The 21965-nt window shown below is 42.3% G+C and overlaps 3 protein-coding genes across 5 annotated transcripts; all 3 read right to left on the bottom strand.

The window, feature by feature from the left end:
• Positions 1-654: 654 nt before the first annotated feature.
• On the bottom strand, positions 655-5132 carry LOC111601710. Its single transcript, XM_030225015.1, has one exon. It carries the CDS (start codon positions 4848-4850, stop codon positions 714-716), a length of 4137 nt encoding a protein of 1378 aa, XP_030080875.1. The 5' UTR covers positions 4851-5132; the 3' UTR covers positions 655-713.
• On the bottom strand, positions 4888-5480 carry LOC111601678 (lysozyme C-like). Its single transcript, XM_023318377.2, has 2 exons — positions 4971-5480; positions 4888-4896 (listed from the first exon to the last, which is right to left on the bottom strand). Exons 1-2 carry the CDS (start codon positions 5478-5480, stop codon positions 4888-4890), a joined length of 519 nt encoding a protein of 172 aa, XP_023174145.2.
• A 1265-nt stretch (positions 5481-6745) lies between these two features.
• LOC111601672 (sensory neuron membrane protein 2) lies at positions 6746-17154 on the bottom strand. Of its 3 annotated transcripts, XM_023318365.2 has the most exons (10): positions 16062-17154; positions 12379-12536; positions 12167-12314; positions 11924-12056; positions 11251-11303; positions 10569-10829; positions 10068-10500; positions 7387-7505; positions 7182-7307; positions 6746-7122 (listed from the first exon to the last, which is right to left on the bottom strand). In XM_023318365.2, the coding sequence occupies exons 1-10, from the start codon at positions 16170-16172 to the stop codon at positions 6946-6948; spliced, it is 1719 nt and encodes a 572-aa protein (XP_023174133.1). In that variant the 5' UTR covers positions 16173-17154; the 3' UTR covers positions 6746-6945. The 3 variants fall into 3 exon arrangements, with proteins under 3 accessions (XP_023174133.1, XP_023174134.1, XP_023174135.1); XM_023318366.2 differs by lacking the exon at positions 11251-11303 and having other exon boundaries at positions 6747-7122; positions 11919-12056; positions 16062-17153; XM_023318367.2 differs by lacking the exons at positions 11251-11303; positions 11924-12056 and having other exon boundaries at positions 6747-7122; positions 16062-17152.
• Positions 17155-21965: the final 4811 nt, after the last annotated feature.

Genomic DNA, 21965 nt, shown 5'->3' with positions numbered 1-21965 from the left:
TCAAAATACTAAATAAATTGTATTCAAACTTAATATTTATATTGTTTAATTAATTATCAAGGCTATGAATTACTTATTGAATGATGTATAATTGTAGCAGAAGTACATTAGTTTTTAAATATTTAGTTTAAAAAAGCAAATTATCGATTTCATAGAAACTTGAGGATGATCGTCAATTGACAGCCTCCACAATTTTAATTCAGTGTTCTAAAATACCAAAGTTGTAGGCGGGAATACAACACAACATTAAGTCTATTTTAAAATAACACTTGACGTCATAATAGAATTCAATAAAGCTTAAATGCAGAACATAAAGATTCTGAAAGAAGAATAATTCATAAAAATTAAAATTGAAATGCATAATAATCTGATAACTTGTTATCTCACGCCATTCGCTGTTGACGTGTGTATATGCCTTTGTTGCTGTTTATGTTAACAAGGCTAACACCCGACCGAAAACAAGTTAATGAAATTAATCAAAAAACATCCACTTAATGTCGCGGCAGATGTTGGCAGCATTAAGCCTCTGCATGTCGTCAAGTCTTCAGACTGGTTTAAATAATTTTTGCGCATATTTCTATATGGTTCATTTCAGTTTTATTATCTAAATCATAATTATGTAGCTTAAGATTAATAATTTATGAGTATTCCGTCATTTTACAAACTTAACTAGCCGCATTATACACATATTTACAAGTTTCCCGACCATAAATCTAGTTCTCGTTACTAAACCTTAGATCTATTCTGGTGTCGGTCGAGTAAGGGCGAATCGTGGTCGTTGTTCTATTCCGGCTAAAATCGTAGTCATACGCCGTTTTGGCTACCACCTTGGCACTGTTTTCCTGAAATTTGGCATAATTCGGGCTGGCAGTAAATTTGGATTGGTTGGACAAACTGGTCGTCGTGGTGGGCTTTGTGACAGCAGATGGCGACGTTCGACTTGCATCAAATGCGGCTTTAAATTTCGCAAAGAATGGATGATCGAATGGATCTGTTGTCGTTGAACTGTTTACAGTGATTGTGGGGCGATGAGTTGGCGTCGTTGTTTGTGGTCTTGTTGTGGTAAACAAATAGGGTTTTGGCGTGGTCGATGGGACGATGAAAGGATGTGGTTTTTTGGTGCTTGGGCGAGCTGTTGTAGGCGAATGTGTTGTTGTTTTGTAGGTGGTCGAGGTTCTCAGTGTGGGGCGGGCTGTACTTGTTGTCGGTACTGCTGGAAATTGATGCCAGGTTGTTGTAGATCGAAGTGTGGGTCTTGTTGCCGTTGAATGTAGAGCGATTCTCGTAGTGGAACGTGTCGTAGATCTTGTCGTTGTGGGCTTGGCTGTAGTGGAACGCGTTGTAAGACTCACTAAGGTAGAACGAACCGTGGGGTTTGCTTTTGTGGGTAGCGTTGTGGAACGGGTTGTGGGTAAACGACTGGTTGCTCTTGCTGCTGTGGAGCGCGTTTTAGATTTCGCTGTTGTAAAACGCGTTGTGGGCCTTATTGTTGGGGAACGTGTTGTAGATCTCGTTGTAGCTCTGGATGTAGGACGAGTTGTAGCTCTAGTAGTGGAACGCGTTGTGGATTTCGTTGTGGGACGAGCTGTAGCTATGGTAGTGGAACGCGTTGTGACTCTCGTTGTGGGACGAGCTGTAGCTATCGTAGTCGAACGAGTTGTGTATCTTGTTGTGGGTCGAGCTGTAGCAATCGTAGTGGAACGCGTTGTTGCTCTCGTTGTGGGACGAGCTGTGGATCTAGTCGTTGGGTATTGAGTTGTGGATCTGACTGTAGTAATTCGAGCTGTGGGCTTTGCAGTTGTTTGGCGCGTAGTGGATCTAGTTGTTGTTTGTCTTGCTAATGTACTCTGAGTGTTTGTTGTATGATGCGATGCATGTTGCGCAGTAGTTGTTGTGATACGGCGGGTTGTTGGTGTCGCACGCGCTGTTGTTGTCGATATCCGGATGGTTGGCGCGCGAGTTGTGACTTTCAAAGTAGTAACTGGCCTAGCCGTGGTAAATGGGCGAGCTGTTGTGTAGGGTCGAACAGATGTTGTTGTTGACCGAGTTGTCGTTTTGTGTGTTGTTGATGGCTTGGTTGTAATAGCTGTTGTTTTTGTGCTTGATTGTTGTAGATGGGCTGCCGAAGCTGACGACGTGGCCGTAAATTTAATAATTTCCTGGCGAAAGCTATCGCTGCTTATGTATGGATGATGAGTAGCTTTGGCAGGCACTGTTGGCTTAGAAGTGGTAGTTATTTTGTGTTTGTCGCTTTCAGGCCTCCTAACAAGACTCAAAAATGGATTTGATTCATAGGCGGGAGATTGATTAGGCAAAGCAGTTTGTTTATTTGGCACTGTGGCTTGAATAGTGTTAGCTGAATGTGTATTAGAAGGCTTTAGAAACGGATTGTGATTATACTCGGACTTTGAAACAGCTGCTTGGTCAATAAATGTTACAGGTCGATCTGCGGGTTTGGTTATCGCGGCTTGCTGCTGAGGTTTTAGCAGCTGCAAAAAAGGGTTTGCGCCAAAAGGATGGTTAGGTACCACAGCAACTTGGGCTGGAGGCTTGACAGGCTTGGTCGTTGCGGGCTTAGCAGTTGCAGGTTTGGCAGTTGAAGGTCTGACAGTCGGTGTTGCGCTTAGACGTTGTAGAAAAGGATTTGCGCCATAGTCATGATTAGCTGCGATCTTCACAACAGTCTGATGTTGCGGGACAGGCACCTTCGGTTGCTTCTCATAGTGATTGGCCTTCTGCGCCTCGGAAATTTCATTGCCTGAAAAGCAATCACTTAACTGCGCCAAGTTTTGGCTTCTACAGTGTCCATTGTACACTGTCCAGGCGTTGAAGCCATCCCCAGAGATGCGCGTGTGCTCCTCGTGTATAGTGCGAATGCATTGCACATCATCCATAATATCAGAGTCCAGCAAACGATCGCATTCAATGTGGCAAGCCTTACCACCACCCTCGCCATGCGTGCACCAGTAGAGATCGCTAATCTGGAACAGACCGTGATCCTCACTGCCATCGGTATTCAGGCGACCCACTGCAGCTGTGTTAAAGGAGGATTCATGCTGAGCTATGCACACCCAAGTGGGTATCTCCTGCATGGGCAGCTTGTGCTTGTAGTACAATTCCTGTGCCAGCTCACAGCGACTGTATATCTTGCCCTTGGGCTTGGGTTTTCTTACCAACTCATTGTAAGCTGGCTTTACTGGTTTCACGGGTTCTTTTTGCAGCTCATTTGGTTCGAAACAGCTCGCAATCTCCGCTCTGCTTCTATCCCTACAATGTCCATTGTACACTGTCCAAGCAGTAAAGCCATCTCCTGATAGTCTCGTGTGCTCTTCATGTATAGTCCGAATGCATTTGACATCATCCGTGATATCCGAGTCTAGCAAGCGATCACAATCAATGTGACAGCCTTTGCCTCCAGGGCCTCCTCCATGTGTGCACCAGTAGAGATCGCTGATCTGGAACAGACCGTGATCCTCACTGCCATCGGTATTCAGGCGACCCACTGCAGCCGTATTAAAGGAGGATTCATGCTGAGCTATGCATACCCAAGTGGGTATCTCCTGCATGGGCAGCTTGTGCTTGTAGTACAATTCCTGTGCCAGCTCACAGCGACTGTAAATCTTGCCTTTGGGCTTGGGATTTCTTACCAACTCATTGTAAGCTGGCTTTACTGGTTTCACGGGTTCCTTTTCCAACTCACTCGGCTCAAAGCAGCTCGCAATCTCCGCTCTGCTTCTATCCCTACAATGTCCATTGTACACTGTCCAGGCCGTGAAGCCATCTCCGGAGATGCGCGTATGTTCCTCGTGTATTGTCCGAATGCACTTCACATCATCCGCGATATCCGAGTCGAGAAGACGGTCGCAATCGATGTGACAGCCCTTGCCTCCGACGCCCCCGCCATGCGTGCACCAGTAGAGATCGCTGATCTGGAAGAGACCGTGATCCGCGCTGCCGTCCGCATTCAGGCGCCCCACCGCCGACGTATCCAGACGTGACTCATGCTCTGCGATGCACACCCAAGTAGCTAAATCCTGCATTGGAAACTTGTGTGAGAAATACAACTCTTGCGCCAATTCACAGCGTTTATAAACTTTACCAGCTCGCTTAGGTGTTGTGTAATAGTGTTGTTGTTGGTGTTGTTGGTATGAATAGTGTAGCTGCTGTGTTTGCTGTTTGGGTGTTGTGTATTGCTTGTAGCTGAACAAAGGATTCGTTGCTGGCGTGCTGTAAACACCTGCAAACTGTGACTTAACAATGTTCCCAATTAGATTGGGATGCGACTGAGTGTGTGACGTAGGCGAAGGTAGGCGAGGGCGCAGGAAAGGATTGCTCTGGTAACTGGACACAGCCTGGACTGCTTGGTAGCTGATCTGCTTGTGGGTAGGTCGGTAGTAGGGATTCGGTGTCGTGGCAGGCGCCAACAGCTGAGGCGGCGCGAACGGATAGGCATAGCTGACCTTGCTGCCCCCGGCAATGGCATTGGGATGCGTGGCAGGTGCTACGAGAGGCGGCTTGGCAAAGCAGGCGGCCACCTGCTCGTAGCGCTGATTACGACAGTCCCGATTGTAGACAGTCCATGCATTGAATCCATCGCCCGAAATCTGTGTGTGCTCCTGAAATATGCGCCGTATGCACTGCACATCGTCCGCAATGCTGGTGTCCAGGAACTGGTTGCAGGCTGCGTGGCAGCCCTTGCCGCCGCGCTGGTCGTGCGTGCACCAGTAGAGATCGCTGATCTGGAACAGGCCGTGATCCGCACTGCCATCGGCATTCAGGCGACCCACTGCAGCCGTGTTGTAGGAGGATTCATGCTGAGCTATGCACACCCAGGTGGGTATCTGCTGCATGGGCAGCTTATGCTGGTAGAACAGCTCCTGTGCCAGCTCACAGCGGCTGTAGATCTTGCCCCGAGGCTGCACTGGAGCCAACGACTGCTGATGGTGATGTTGCTGATGATGATAGCTCACCTGCTGCTGCTGCGGCTGCTGGTAGGAAGCAGCCACCTGCAGAGCATTGGAATTGCCACAGCCTGCCACGTAGGAAGCTGCATCCTGGCGACAGTAAGCGCTGTAGGCCTGCCAGGCGTTGAAGCCATCTCCGGAGATGCGCTGATGCTCCGCATAGATTTTACGCACACACAAAACATCGTCCGCAATATCGTCGTCGCGCAAACGCGCACAGCTCAGTCCACAGCCACCACCCTGACCCGGAGGCGAGCACCAGTAGACGTCGCTGATCTGAAAGATGCCGTGCGAGCCGCCGCCCGGTCCGCTGCCACCGCCGAAGGCAGCCGTATTCAGATCACTCGCATGTTGGGCAATGCAGACCAACGTGGCCACCTGGGCAGCTGGCAGTCCGTACCGCTGCTGCAACAGGGCAGCAAGCTCGCAGCGCTCGAAGATTCTGGCCGAGTTCTGCTGCAGTAGGCAGAGCAGCAGCAGCAGCAGCAGCGAGAATGAACGCGACACTGACAACATCTTGCGATGCTTTGACACAGAACAGTGCGCGCTGAGGCCTATATATATATCTATGCTGCTCTATATAGACAGAGAGCGAGACAGTCCTTAGCCGAGCCGCGCCGAATCGAGACGAAATGAAACGAAATTTAAATTTCAAATGATATATTCGAGCAGAGGCTTCTGCTTTTTCGGTTTTGTCGAGGGGGGCGCTGCGTGCTTTAGCGCGTTTCGTTGTCGACTGATCGGGCCAGTGGCAGCGGGTCTCATCTTGAGCCCAGCCAAAAGCTAAGTTGGTGCTATTTGAATATATACAGTATGACGACAGCGATGCCAAACTGGTTGTGGGGCACACACACTCCGTGTGTGTTCGCGTGTGTGTGTGCGTATTGCATAATTATTGACCAGATCTAATGGAATAGAATGGAAAGGTTCTTGGGCGCAGACGCTTTGTCTATGAGATGTCCACGAGTGAAAGGGGAGCGCCGAGAAAGGGCAGGGGTGGGGGCACCGTAATGGATCGTTATAGATGCGAAAGTTTCTTCGGCCATTAGCAAGAAATTTGCTAATGAAATTAATTTCGAAAATTGATTAGATAGAGAACAGCTACATTTGGATGTTCGATCTTATAAAACTGGTTGAGAATGCCCGCGCGCGACTTTTGCGACGCGTTTTTAAACGCCTGCCAGTGGCGCTGTCAGTGTCAGTCCGAATGACAGGCCCAGCAACTGGACCCCAACCACTCCCCTTTAGCTGAGTGTTTGTGTCTCAATCGCATTGAAATCGAACACCTTGGCGCTTTTGTTGTCTCTCATTGATTTCAGTTGTTTTTGTTTGCATTCATTGGACTTGGTCAATCCTCCTCAGTCAAGCGAGGCATTGCCTAAGCTCATCTTCAGGTTTTGTCTTTTTTCATATTATTTTTTAGCAACTATTTAAGACAACTCTATTTTAATTTGCAGTTTGCGCATAGTATTTAATGAACTTTTTATTTTTTTCTATTTTACTGCCATTGATTGATTCACTAAATGAATAATTTATGTATTTCTTTGACACTCGCTACGAGTTGATCTTGAACTTGGCTTGGCTAATGGTTTTCATGTGTGTAAATTGGATTTGCTTTGCTTTGGCAACATTCTGCGGTTAAATGTTGTTTGTTAAATAGACTCAATTCTGTTTCCCAGAAAAACCTAATGAAGTTTTTCAGGCGCTTACACATAGCTAAAGGAATCCCTTAGGAAATACGAAGCGAATTGTTTTCTTTTTGTTTTATTTGTATTTTTAGTTTAAACATAGTTTTTAGTACGCGCTAAATCACAATATAATAAAATCACATTTAAACAATAAATTATATACAAAAATTCGTGAGCAATTCTAGTCGAGTGTTACAATAATAATAATAGTAGTTTCTCTTTTCATATAGGTAAGTTATAACATATAGGTACTCGCAACCTTGAAGCCTCGCAGCCACGCAGCTTCGTTCTGCCTACTTGACGAGCTCCTTGACAGGCCTGCCACGTTGGTAGATATAATAGATGAGGCTAAGGGCTGCCACGCCCACGCCGCCACATAGACCCGCCCAGTGCACAATGTCCAGAGTTTTCAGCGTGTTGATGAGCCTTTTTTTGAAGAACTTGACCATTTCGCCATTCAGCTGAATGCCCTGTAAAATAAAATGGTATAGGGTATGCTCGACGTTGATTTAGGCAACATTCTACGCACCTCCTCCACCCAAATAGCTGGCATTAGCACAGTCGTCAGGTTCTCTGTGATCGTAATGCGATTAATGCTCTTCAGAAACATATTGAACTGCACTCGCTTGCCGCCCTGCAGGGGCGTGCCTGTCAGCTATTCATTGATAATATATTTATAAGTATTTTATGGTGAATTTCAATAAACATTTTCAAGGGTTCAAGGATCCACTTACCGTTTGCACGTCGACAAAGGTCTGATGTTTCTTGGCGTCGGGCTTGAGGCCCCGTATCATCTTCCTATACTCATTCGAAGCGCCCAGCATATGAGGCAGCGTCAGTATGACGGGCGCATCTGTAATGCAAAATAATTGCAATGATTTAAGTATTATACAGCTTCAAGATTTGCATCAGAACGAAATTAAAATGCCAATGAAGCTATTAAATTGGAATTGTTTACAAAATATAAAATACGAAAGAAAAACAGGATTATTCGAGCAGCTTGCAATAAAAATATAAATATATATATATATATTCGAAAAATCTTAATATTCATTGAAGTTCAATGGATCTGTAGGCCAACCAGACACATGGAGAGACTGGTAGCTAGCACTGCCCACGACTTGGCCATGTTTTCAATAATTCTTTGAGCGCGGAAGTAATGACTACGTCTATTTATTAAATATTTATTTATTTAGTATTAGCATTGGACCAATTTGCTCGAGAGTTTCCTCATTTGGTGGGTAGCATAGCGAATATCACAGACAAACTATTACCAAAGGCTGCTCATTATTGAAACTGTTTACTCACGTTTTGCCAATTAAAACGAGGCAAGAATCTGTGAAGTCTGAGGTCTGAAACGTGCGTCGAGCAAACACCCAAACAAAATAAGAAATAACGATAGTAAAAATGTGAATGTGGAATTTAATGCTTCAATTTGTAGAGCGCCTCTCGAGCAGATCATAATGAGCCGATGAGCACTTCAGAAGCCATAAAACCAGCCATCAACACTTTTCATTTCAAATGCGCAATACAAATTATCTTCTTATGGTGCGCCGTTGCTGCTTCTCTGCCAGCATCAGTTTTTGCAGCTGCTGCTACTCAAGTGTTAATTAAGAAATTAACAATAAATGCGAGTTGGCATGGGTCAATAAACGACGTAGCTGTAGAGCAATGGACAGCCATTGAAAGGAATAGTAAATATTTAATGCTCTCTCACATGCAAAGGACAGTTGAGAATAAAATACAGAATAAGTGAATATATTTTAAATAAATACTGTACTCTTTAAGCTTTGATAGTTGGAAAACATAATAAGAATTGCATTCAGTCAGTCATGCGAGTCTGATTAATGCCAGGAAATATCACTTCAGCAAAAGACTTGACAGGTTTTTAAAGTAACAACAGATACGTTTCTAGTCGGTCGTAAGCAACTGTTTGATACTCGTTCGCTTGTGCATGAACTCGACTGGCAATTGATATAATTTAAAGCCAGATCTACAGAGTAGATTAACAGCAAGCCAAGCCTAGTTTGTTTATAGTTTTAAGTCTATTTATCAAGATCTCATTACCCAGATATATATATATACTTTTTATTAGATTCGTAGCCAAGGTAAACAGTAACTGACTTTTTGGCAATTATAGTATAGATGAGGTTAACAGCAGCGCAGCTATTAGATTGAGTTTCCAGGTGCAACTTAAAAGCGAATCAAGAAAAAATCTATTAATTCATATATATTTAAGCTTTCAAGTCGTTGCAAATTGCCAAAACCCCATATGCTCCTTTCAAATCCTAAACGAGCATAAAAATCTTATTCATTAGCAAATTATGCAAAAAAACAGAACCTTATATATACATACAAACATATATGGACAATGCAATCGTAACGTATACAGCAGCGCTCAAGGCATAGCGCATGTTATAAAACATAGAAACTCCATGTAGAGTATTGAAATGAAGAGCAAACGACTCAAGTTAACCCACACAGCTGCTGGCTGTTCCAATTGATATTGCAATTTGTTGGGCTGTTTGCGCGTGCGCAAAGTTCGAATTCATAAAAGTTAAGAAACAACTTTAAATTGGCATTAAAGAAGCTTAAAAAGAATTTGTTATTTGAATTTTTATGACTATTTGATTGGCGAGCGCATAATTTTAATTTGATGAGCCATGCGTTTTGCACCTTCAAAGGAAGACCTGAACTTGTTCAAATTTGCATTTGATATAGAGACAGCGACACTAGAATCTATGTGCTAAGGGGAGTCACAATTGATTTACAGCTCCAGATCTTTGCAGCTAAACGCATGTCGAAATAGATGCCATGAAATAGACGATGATTTGCATATGAAACAGAGTCACATATCAATAGCTAAGCAAACACGTTAGGCGCGTAAACAAGAATGTTGAGCATTTCCGGATTTTCTGGAATTGCTTATGAATAAATTATCTTTATCTTTTCACCCCAACTGAAAAGCTCCAGCCAAAGTTTTAATTTTGGCTGTGACAAACACGATTAGATAATTATGTAGAAAATTAAATAGTTTCTACTGGTTGGGGGAGGTCTAATTAATGCCCATATTAATGGGCTTAAGCGTCGTTAGCATAACAGATAAAATACTTTAAAAAAAACTGTCAAATGATTATTTTATAGACATAAATAAATGGGCACTTAACGCGGATATACACTTCATATGGGCCAAACTAATTGATAAAGCGATACCTAAGCCTAGTCATGGGCTGAAATTAATGTGCATACATTACGATATTTAAATGGTACCTTCACACATTTGATAAGGTACAATGATTAGACTGCGTCAAAGATAGATACGTTATCTGGAGCAGTGCCCACCTGAGAGTAGGCTTGCAATTAAATCTAGTCTAAGCAGAGCTAGCTGGAGCACCCAGCTTAATTTTTCACTCACCCAGGCAGGTGGTCAGATCCAGTGCACCCGCGTAGAGGCAGCCATTCTTGCGTTTGATCACATTCGCCAGCTTGTCCACACAGAAGCATTCGTTGTCGTGCTCGGGTCCAATGTCGTTGATGAAGTTCTCGCCTATGGAGTACCTGAAGCCAGGTATGCCCTGGTACTGTATGTCCGACTGATAAAACAACTGCACAGAGCGACAGATGTCCGCACTGAAGATGTACATGGAGTCGCCGCGTTGCCGGAATGGCGGATAGGAGGAGGCGTCGGTGCCATTGATCTGATTGCAAGCTGAGGTTTCGCCTTCGTTGCTGCTGTTGAGCCACACGTGCAGATTGTGTGAGTCGTCTAGCTTTTGGATCTCCAGCACCTTCGTGGCATCGCCCTTGCCCGTGTGCACCTCGTACACCTCGTGCCCAGAGCCGTTTTTCTGCAGGTAGCGCACAAGTTAAGGCAGTTGAGTGAAAGTATTCTGTTTGGCTGCTATTAAGTACTCACATGTCCAAAGAAGGAGAAGGCCAGACTGCCGTCGCTCTGCTCACGTATCGTCTTGGAGCCGCTCTCCTTGATCTGATTGCAAATGGCCTTGGCAATGCCCTGGGGATTGATGCAGAAGCGCACCCCATCGAACAGGTACTCACGTACCGAGGTGTGCACGAACATGGAGCGTGGGTCATTAAAGACAGCCTTCAGATTGGCATTCAGGTGAACCAACAGCAGAGCCAGGCCTGGATCATTCTCGCCGATTTGCAGCACAGACTGCAAAGAGAGCAGGTTCAAGGATAAGTTTCGGATGAAGCATGCATTCGTACTCAAAGACCAGGCAAAGGCAAAGGCAGCAAGCATTAGCAGAAGGGGTAGGCGGCGCATAAGGGAAGGCGTGTCAGGTTAGTTAATGTTTAACGAAGCGTTGACCAAGTTAGCAGGCATATTTACTACCACAATTAATTGTTAAAGCAAGCATAAATTTTTATGTAGTTGACTGACAGCCGCATCGAATCAATTTCATTCAAACTTCAATTTCAATTTATCAAAATATTTACAATTGTGAATGCTTTCAGTCAAGGTTCATGCCAATCAATATGATATATGTATGTGCGTGTACTTGAGTTTAATGAGCATAGATGTAATTACGAAGCATGCACATATTATATAGTTACAGCTGACAAGATCGACTTACTTTGACATCTTCAATAAGGCTGACTAAGATGCCGTTAACCCAGCTAAAGGGCGCTATAATTGTTGTAGTTTTTATTAATATTAGTTACCATTTAGACGACACGCGACCTTTAAGCCAGCGCAGTTCTAGCTGAAGGCTTAAGAGTCAAGGTTTGTTAGTATCATTTATATGTCCAGCAATTCTGCCTCATTCTCAGCTCAGTTTTTCATTCATTACTGACCTAACTCAAACTCTTTGGCTTTGAGTCGGAATCGCGTTAAGTAAGCCCATTAATCAGATTAAGAGCTTAATTACTTGACGCATGTCTGGGGTCAAATCAAAAATTAATAACTATAAAAGCAATAAAATCGATACAGATTTATCGCCAGACCCATCTTCAGTAAGAACAATAGCTGAGTAGTTAAATTAAAAGCATGCGCAGATTATATCTGAAAATGTAGCCATTACCAATTGCCCAAACAGCAGAGTTTACTTAAACACAAGCGATTTGGGTCAATGTTTGAGTATTTGTTTTCATCAACCCAAAAAGCAAAGCCGAAACCGGCCTATGCCCATAGAAGGCAGACATCGCCAGGTCTTCAAATCCATTACCATTGTGAATATTGATATATGTTATATATAGGTATATTTGCTTTTGGCTCTATAGAATTAGTAGTAAATAAAATTACTTTACGTTTCCCGCGAATACGATCCATCAGACGCTTTAAAACTCGTACGCCGGGCGTGCTATTCAATCGCGAGTTCAATCTATTTGCAAAACCCTGTAAGATATCTGTGATTTCTCTTTCGAATACTTGCAAAAAGGCCTGTAAAATGTGTCAAAGGATTAACATTCGAATACATAATGCAAAACTCAATCATTTTGCATCAGATATATATATATATATCACTCATATCTAAACAGATCCATACTCACATTCATGTGCATGTTGAGCGCTACAATGCGATCGCTCTGGGTGTAGGGCGCCGATGCATCCTCATCGAAATCGAAGTGCACCTTCTGTACGTAGGTAATCTTCGAGCCATCTCGCGAGAAGTGCTTGACCTTCTTATGGCGATATTGTCTGCGGAGATAATGCCAACAATATAATAAGGGTTTCATATAAACTAAAGCCATCCTTGACTTACTTGTAGACATAAGGTCCGATTTCCTCAACAATTGGTATGGCACCATGCTGTATCATGTCGGGATTCGTGACATTAAATATATAAACCTTAAAGTTCAACGGTTGAGGTAGGTTCACAAAGCGCTTAAACTGTTCCGAGCCATCGGCTATAATGACGCTCTGGAAGAAATATGATATTATGATTATAGCAACTTAGAGTTCATAAAAAATAAATTTGCCATTCTGATTAGATTTCACATTCGTCAACACGCTGTCTACTTCTTCATAATGCTGATTTCTCAATTTGTTTATTGCTTGTCGTCTTAGCAACTGAATTATGAGCAAAATGATGAATTGACTATATAAATCGCATCAGCCTCATCAAGACGTGGCCACAGTGACGCCGGTGAACCAGTTTTTCTCACTTAGCTTTTAACAGACAGCAAATATGTCAACAACGTACTACAATTTGTTAATTATTTTATGTACAAAAAATGTTTTTAATTCTTTTCAATTTAAATCGCATTTTTCGTTGTTTTCGCCAAAGTGCAATGACCGAAATTCCTAACAGCAAAACAATTTTATTTATTAGATTTATCGTGATCGCCTTGTTCATATTTCATATTTCAATTTTCAAATATCTTTTGTATGCCAGACTTTGACCCTGTGCAAAAATTAACACTGAACAGTAGACGCCTTGACTAGAAGCCTCCATAAATATAAACAATTCCCTCTCACAGCAAATAAATGCCAAAATTGGCAAAAGTAAAACACATAAAAGCTCAGAAAACATGAATAGCAATATAAATTTTATAGTGGGGCCACGTACTGCAGATTCGTACGTACTACACATGATACAATTTGAGGAATTGTCAAAAGATCTTCGAAAAGCATAAAAATAACCACAGATATTTCAAGGTCAATACACACACACACGCACACTCACACACGCACATAGGCATGCATACGCATGCGCAGCTCTGCAGCGTCAGAGTCAGCATATGGAAAGAGCATACAAAACGTTTGATTAACCTTAAGAGCTGCCAAACGAAGAGAGTCGAAGCTAAGAAACAACAACAAGAGACGCATTGACACTGGCCCAAAATTCATTTGGCAGCCAAACTAAATAATAATACAAAATAACAAACAAAAATAAAAAAAAAACAAAATAATTGTTGCGAAATTGACCAATTTTAACAACTACAACAGCAGCAACAACAACAACAAATCAAAGTCAAAGCAAGCGCTAAAACGTGACTGAAATGTATAAAAAGAAATCTGATTCGTATGCAAATGTGGCTGCGGCGGGTTCAGGGGTTCAGCGCTTCAGTTTTCAAGAATGTGCTCAGTCGCTGGGGTCGACGTACGTATGCGTAATATTTAATTGCGTATACTTTCTAGCTAAGAGACCACGAGACCACCGAGACACCGCTTGGATATTACGTGTTAATTGCTTGGCCTTTCGGCGCCATTGCACAATAATTTGTCCATCAATTGCTTTGAATTTCAATTGGTTTTTCATTTGCATGTTTGAATGACAAATAGAAATGCTTTATTAGCTGCCTTCAACATGAAGGCGACAGCATTTTTGATAGCGGCAAAGTTAGTTTGGCTGTCACATTAACTAACTTTTAACCATTCTAGATTGCATCTGAAAGATATGCCGCACACGGAACTAAGCACAATGGCTCGTAAAGAGCCATAAAACATGGCAATGTTGACCTCATCCATGGGCGCTAGCGAGGCAAGGTTTTTGCAGCTGAAAGAGCATGACAACCCTAAAGGCGCAATTAATGCGACTAGCGACTTGCGGCTCGCCATGGGCAGGGCCAGGGCAGGGCAATTAAAAAGCACTGCGGCACATTCTAATTACAAATTAAACAACAACCACAGCGTCTGCTCATTGGCAATGAATCAGCTAGCAAAGCAAATGCCTTGAGAACCCATTGAAAATATGCCATTTAGCCTAGAATTTGATTATATAACTTTTAACTTTACCAAATCTTTGTCTAATTTTGAATGTAGTTTTAAGATTTTATCTTCTTGACTTAACAACAGTTTCCATGCACTGATCTATGGGGAAATGCAAACTGATTGCAATTGTCATACAGCAGATATATCTGATATATACCTATGAGTGCATGGAGACATACAGATTGTATCTAACATGTTTTGGCTAGTAATTTGATGGGCTCACGTTTGACAAATGGTAACGGTACTTTTTAGCTTTATATATTTAATATGGCATGTTCTGCCGCGTCATTCATCGCGATAATGAAGCCCTGTCGTAACTATGTAGATCGACGCGATGTTGAGCAATTGCCTGATGGGGCTATTGTCATGAGTTATGGCTGCATGTTAAATGTAATAGCTTCATGTTCTTTTGAAGGTCATCGTTGACATCGTTGGTGTACATGGGCATGTTTTAGGTGCAAGTAGGTGCTTAAGTGTTAACCAATCCGAGTGAGCCAAAAATGGCTTAGAATTTGAAAGACAAGAATTCGACATCCAAATTAGTGTTTACTATTGACTGAGCCTTAAAGAAACCCGATTTGCCAAAAAAGCAGACAATGGGAATATCTTTGGGGAACCCCAGCTATGAGCTATAATTACACAAGCCGACAAAATTTTATAAAAATCAATAAGCGCGCGCCTCATAAGGCAAACAATAAATTGGTAAGAAAAATAGGGTTTGTTAACAATTTTAAAAGGAATTTAAAAAGCTGTAAGAGCTAGAATGTCTTCAAACTCTCAATTGATAGAACTTATTTGGTCTCTCTGAATGATTTCGTGTTAGTAAAGTCTAGTGATTTTTAGTAACTGAATTCTGTTGGCCTGTGTTATCTCAAAATAAAACATCAATTAACATATAGTTAGAGCTTAAATTTAACACGCATCTTATCATCAAAATATAAATATGGCTTAAATAATTTTCGTTGAAGGGTGCGACTTCATAGAATTTTGTGAATAATTATAGTTTTGAATAAAATTTAATAATATATTTTTATCTTCATCTATCTATCTATCTCTATACCTCTCTTCCTTCCCATTTCAATAGCTATTTATCTGTCTGCTTGTTAATATGAAGAATACACATATATATATATATATATACATTGCGCAATTCCCCAATTCCAAAATACAGCAAATAAATATGTTTGCCTGCCTATGATCAAATATTTGCCTTTGTCTGTTTGTTAACGAGAGAAATTGTTGTTAAAAAGCTGTGAATTTGTGAGCAGGTCTTTAACAGCAGTGAATTGGCAAAGCTTTCAATTAGCAGTTAGATAAGTATCTTCAAGATAGACAGAACCCTTAACAATCATAGCACTCTGTTCGAAATCCAATATATATATATATATATATATATATATATATATATATATATATATATATATATATATATATATATATATATATATGTATATATTCTTATGTGTAAGAAACATATTTGCTGTGGGTAAACCTTAAGCAATGAATCAGTAAAGCTTGCAATTAGCAGTCTGTTCAAGCTTCACAGAATACTTTGACAATAATTGCATTGTACTTGAGTTTTGAATAGTTATTTCTAAAGTCATCTTCTAATTGTTAAACATCATATTTGCTGTGACTTTTAGAGTGTGCCTTCCAAAGACAGCCTGCGCAGAGTCTGTTCTAATTGATAATCTAATTCTTAGATAACATATTCAGCATATTGCGACTCACCTGTTCGACCTTCTTGTGTATCATGGTGGGGAACAGTGACCAGCCGCAGTAGGCGCCCAGCATAGCGACAATGGCGCCCAGGGCGCTGACAATCAAAGACCAGTGTAGCATATTGCACTTTCAATAAACCACAGAGCAGCTAAGACACACGGAGAGCAGCCGGCAGCATGGGCTGATTTAAGGGAGTCGAGGTGGGCTTCAGAGAGGGCAGAGAGACAGCTGTTTGTTACGACTTTTTGCCGGCAGCTCAATCAGCGCATAGTTTGAGATTTATTTATCGATGTTGGCTCTCGCAGTTGCCTGACCTACGTCAAGACAGCTGTCACTTGTTGTTGTTGCTGGTGTTGGTGTTGGTGTTGATGTGGTTGCTGATGGTCGTCAGCGTCTGGTGCCGAAACAAAGCGCACTATTTATAAGATATACGCGCTTTCAGGTTTTCGCCTTTTGTTATATATACACTTATATTTTGAAATAAACAAGTTGTTGAATGCGCTACGATGCGTTCGTTGGGTTAGTTTGTGTTTTGGGGCTCCGTTTGGTATGGTTTGGTTTAGTTTTTTTTTCTTTACTTTTTGCTTTGCTTTCTGCGTTATACGTATGTAGCCATACACATATAAGAAATATAGTAATTTATAATGTCTTTTATTTTTTGCTGCCTTTATTTATATATTTGTTGAAGTAAAAGCGCTAAAAGAAAAAACTAGTTTTTGCGCCTCGTCGCTTGTTAGGTGAAAGCTTTTTTGCTTGGAATTTTAAATAATTTTGAATAATTTTCAAGCAAATTTATATGGGTCAAGCCCCGAATGCGCTGAAGCTCATCCACAGACTGACAGCACAGGATAACAGCGAGACATATTTATGCACTCTACACATACCACACACACTCACGCGATAGCTAATGCTTCTGAAGTTCAGATGGTATCGGATGGCAGGATAGTTATATGGCTCTGTGCCGTGCCACAGCCTGCGATAAAATCAGCGCGCATTTATTTAACGGGCGCACGCGAATGGGTTGAGCGTTGCGTTGCGGACTGAGCAAATACAAATTTTCGCTTTGTAATTGAATTGTTTTGCCTTAATGACCGGGAAACTTCGGAAATTCGGTAGATCGGAGCGCGCTGCCAACGCGCCGCATGGAACAACCGTAAACGACTGCCAAAGTTCAAGTCAAGCTCTGAGCGAAACGCCGCTGAGCTTATGGGCCGCGAGCACTTTAAGCTACATACATATGTCCCCACCCTTCCACTCTCTTGTACGCCCCGCCAGCGATCAGTCTGCATAGGTAGTCGCCCTATGCCTTGTGTTCAGAGAGAGAGAGAGGCAGACAGAGAGAGAGAGCGAGCGAACGGTTAAACATCGGCAGCTCGCAGAGCTTGTCGCATCCCGAGTCTTTAATGATGCTGCAAGTTTAGTTGTTGCTGCTGCTGATGAGTAAGACGTTGTTTTTGTGTAATTTGGTTATAAAAGATATGTACGACCCATTAGCAAATTAGTGCAACTATTTTCTTTTTTTTTTGTCTATTCATTTTTTATGCATATTTAAACTTTAAAGTTTACTTTATAATTGCGTTCATTAGCATAGCATTAGGCAAGGCTTGAAGCGAGCTGAAGCTTAACAGAGTAGTTCAGCTGATACGCTTATCATTTAAACGTGAATTAGATTATGTCTTATCCTTTTCTGGCACCTGGTTTTTAAGGTCAGGTCTGCAGCGCGTTCCCTCTTAAGGCCTGCCTAAGAGACAACTTCAGTTCAGCTGCTGCCAACTACAAGATTTCGTCTTAGCTTCGCTCTTGCAGCGCGGCAACTCTAGTGGTCCGGTCTCTCTCGCTCTCGCTTTCGCTCTCGCTATCTCTCTGTTTCTTTAGGCGCCGCGTGGGTGCACTTGACAAGAGGCAAACGCATTAACAGGTTTTTTCTTTTTTTGGCTTTGTGCGTGCCACGAATTTTATATATGAGACTTACAACAACAACAATGGGTGAAGCTTTTGCTGAACTTGACACGATTTTTGTTGTAAATTTACAGTTGTTGTTGTTCATCCAAATGGCTTCGCGCTTGTTGTTGTTGCCGTCATAGATATTGTGCAAAAATGTTGAGCTTTAAATATTAAACAAATGCAAATGCAAAACGCGGCGCCAATTAAAGCTAAGCCAACGGGAGCTGCGAAATGAATAAAATGAATGATTTGAATTACATTTGTTTGTATCGCTTGTAGCTGAGTGTTTATACTCGTTCACGAATTAAAAGAGGGTATATCGGTTGATATGACATTGAAGTTATTTGCTTTTGAGTCTGCCACATGACTGAGCCTGGTTGAGCATGCCACAGTACTAGGCAGCAGCCTCTCCTTTAGTGGCCTGTCTGTGCTGCTGGTGCAGCAATATTGCTGCACCTTGCTTCTGACTGCCGCAATGTTCGCGAAGCACGTGTTGTTGTCCGTCCGTCAGTTTGTCTGCCTAACAACCCTTACTTTATGAAGCGTTTAAAACGAAAAATAGAAAACACCTTTCTGAGTTTTATAATCAAAATCGTCAAATTATCAGGCAGATCAGAGATGGCCTCCTTCATAGATAGACCTTAACTTAAGTCCGGCCATTGAGGCAAGATTTTTGAAACCATTTAACTGCCTTTTAACTGCGAACAAGTATTAGGCAGTCGAGCGCAAAGTTGTTGCTTGCTGATCATTGGGTGAGTTCAATAACAGCAACTGTGACTCGACCACAAATGATTAATATTTGTGCAAATCATGAAATTGTTATTAATTTTTCATTTTCACTAAGCTCATTTTAATTTGCATTAAAAATAAAAACCGTGTTCATAGAGTAAATTTACATAAAAAAGTGTGAATGCAATTTTTAAAGTAAGTTGAAATTTTTTAATGGCACCTACAGTTACCCACACATCTATAACTCCCTACTCTCTTTTTAAGTATCAGCACCCTTTTTGCGTCGCCTCCGCAGCTTGTCTTGAGAGTGTTTTGTTTTTAATTATTTTGTAACATTATCCACAGTTAGCCTAGTTTTTGAAGGGCCCTGAACCCAGTTTCTTATTTGCGTGCAGCTCGCTGATATCGTAATTTAAATATTTATTGCATTTTTTATGCCTCGCTTGCCACTTGACTACGAAGCAAGCACATCCTCGCTGCACACTCGCACACACACACACGTACAGTGTGTCCCCCTTTTGTGTGACCTGAAAATTAAATTCAAATCTCGTGTAAATACCCAAGGCAAAGAAACAGTTTGTGTTCCACAAATTGATTGCATGTGTCCCGGTCGACTTACAAAAAAAAGGATGAACGACTTAAAGATACTCCAAAACTCGGATGCCTTTAAACTATAGTTTCAATCAATCTATAATTTGACTCCAAAACGCTTAGACTTATACCTCATTGTGTGTTAACCAAGGTGTTGTCTTACTGCTGAGCTCTTCTCTCTGTCGCATATGTATGCTCAAAACCAATATGCCCCTTCAGTTTGCTCGCAAAAACAAACATATTGAAATCTGTGGCATTTGATAAAATGATGTATGAAATTTCACACGACAGGAGACTGCCTGCCCATAAAGCTGGTCCAATAAAAAACAATCAAATGTTACTCGGCAGCACGCTATGCAAATATATATATATATATCCTCATCGATGGCATGCGATGGCAATTCCAATTTATAGATAATTTGATACGAGCTGCCAGTCTATCAGTCCATCAGTCAGTCAGTCAGTCCGTCAGTCGCTGAGTCAAAGACCGCGCTGCCAGCTGGCAACTGGCAACTGGCAACTGGCAACTGGCACAAGGACATGCAAGGCGTAACTTTGCTTATGCGCGTTTCGGAATGCATTTCTAATTTGTATTATGCTTGCAACTTGCAATTTGCTTGGCTATTGCCATAAATATTTCAAGTCATGAACCCAGGTGGGTGTTGAGTGCGTGCCCCCAAATAGCACCAAATGTGCAAGGTATTAAATGCAATTAAATGAATTAAATGACCTGCGAATGAGGCCAACGTCGTGTCGTATGAGTAATACGAGCCACTGTCTGCTGTCGCTGCTGCCGCTCGCGTGTGTGGCACTCCATAGAACAATGGCAGCAGCAGCAACAGCAGCCTGTAGCAGTCACAACATGTTCAAGTGACCTACCGCAGCCCCTTTCCTGTCCCGTCCGCTTATCACCAGCCTGTCATCGTCTAGAGGCGCAGGCACTCCAAGGTACATGGACAGCTGTCGAGGGGTCAAAGCGAGCGAGCCAGCGAACGTCCGATTGATGAGCAGTCAGTCCAGAGCCCCCGGCATGTTGGCGAAAAACTGTGTCATATAGAGTGCTAAAAGATTTATGTGCTGCACCTCGACTCACTCTTCTTCTGTTTGCCTCTAATCCTGTCTGTTTGTCTGCCCCGCCCCGCCCCTTCCCCCTTCCTGCCTATTGCTCTCAATACGTGGCACCAACGACAGCCGCTCACCGCAGGCTTAAGTGTCTCTAACTGCCAGACAGCTCAGTCACATATGTCGCTCTCTATCTCTCCCTTTCCATAAGTGTGTGTGTTTGCATGGTATAGTTTTTCATTTCGCATTTCCTACTGCTCGTCGTTGTTGCTCTTGTGCCTGATGTGTGCCCTGCAGCAAAGCAATTCTGCATAATTGCCAGGCCCATTTCGTTGACTGTTCTGCAGTTTGACCCCATAAGAGCAGCTCTCATAGAGCACATCTCCTGAACTGGAGCCAATTGGTTGGGATTTTCGGATTTGTGCAGTTCATGTTGGCCATGAATAATGTAGGCAATTTGTGGGCTGAGGCGAGGCTCTGCTTTATGCAGATATACTTTCAACTCGAAACAACATAATTGCAAGAAACTGTGCGATGATAGAAGTAATAATATATATAAGAATTGCTTTATGAAACATATATCCATCCAGAGATATGAATATTGTTATAGATATTGATATTGATATTGATATAGAAATTAACATATGGACTAAGATTTCTTCCCATTATTGAACTACATTTGGCAAGTCTATATTGCAAGACTCTTTTAAATCACATTCATCAAAGTGAAGTCATTTCAATAGTTATTTTAGTTCATAGTTAAGGTCTTATCAACAAATTCTGCAGATTTTCACAATCAATTGACTGCACTTGGCTCGGTCACAAAATTCAATTGCATTTGCCAACGAATTCCACTTAATGTCAGCGTTCGCCACCTGCACAATAATTCCCCGAAATGAATTATTGCGCATTAAGCTAACAAGGCCCATACACACACCCACGCCCACACACACACAGATGCTGCACACAATCGCAGCGGCAGTCGTTGTCCTTCGTACAAGACAAGCCAGGGACGCGATGCAGCCTGCATTGCTGGAGGCCAAATGGCTACGAGAAGCAAAACAAAAACAAACAAAACCAAAAAAGAACGTGGAAAAGTAATGACAATAAGGCGCGAAAACGCGCTCGGAAAATTCCAGCAGCGTATTCAAGGCAAGGGCCCCTAAACCGCGCACTATGCGGGCGTACCATAATAACACGCATACGCCGCGTTGTACGTGCAAAATCAAAACATAAACCAAGCGTAGCCCCAAATCTAGTAGCTGCACTGGCTTGTGGGGCTTTCCAAGTGTGTGTGTGTGTGTGTGTGTGAGTGTGTAGGGTTGGGGTTGTTTTTATTTGGGTTTTTCGCTGCACTTCGTGCCGACATCGTCTACATGTCGTGAGCGCGTGACCAGTTGCCGAGTGAGTGAGAGAGGGAGAGAGTGAGAGTGAGAGGGATAGAGCGAGAGAGAGAGAGAGAGAGCCGAAGGAGTTTCCGCACATGTATGATGGCGATGATGATGATGTTGTAGCAACATAATCGCCCTTCGTGCAGCGCTGGTAAATTGCATTTCGTTTCGTGAGTTCAGCTTTCAGTTCTGTTTC

Source organism: Drosophila hydei, unplaced genomic scaffold (assembly GCF_003285905.1).
Source record: "Drosophila hydei strain 15085-1641.00,03,60 unplaced genomic scaffold, DhydRS2 tig00000001-arrow-pilon, whole genome shotgun sequence".
NCBI lineage: Eukaryota > Metazoa > Arthropoda > Insecta > Diptera > Drosophilidae > Drosophila > Drosophila hydei.
The sequence above is the reverse complement of the archived record's forward strand: the minus strand, read 5'-3'. Positions and strand labels throughout refer to the sequence as shown.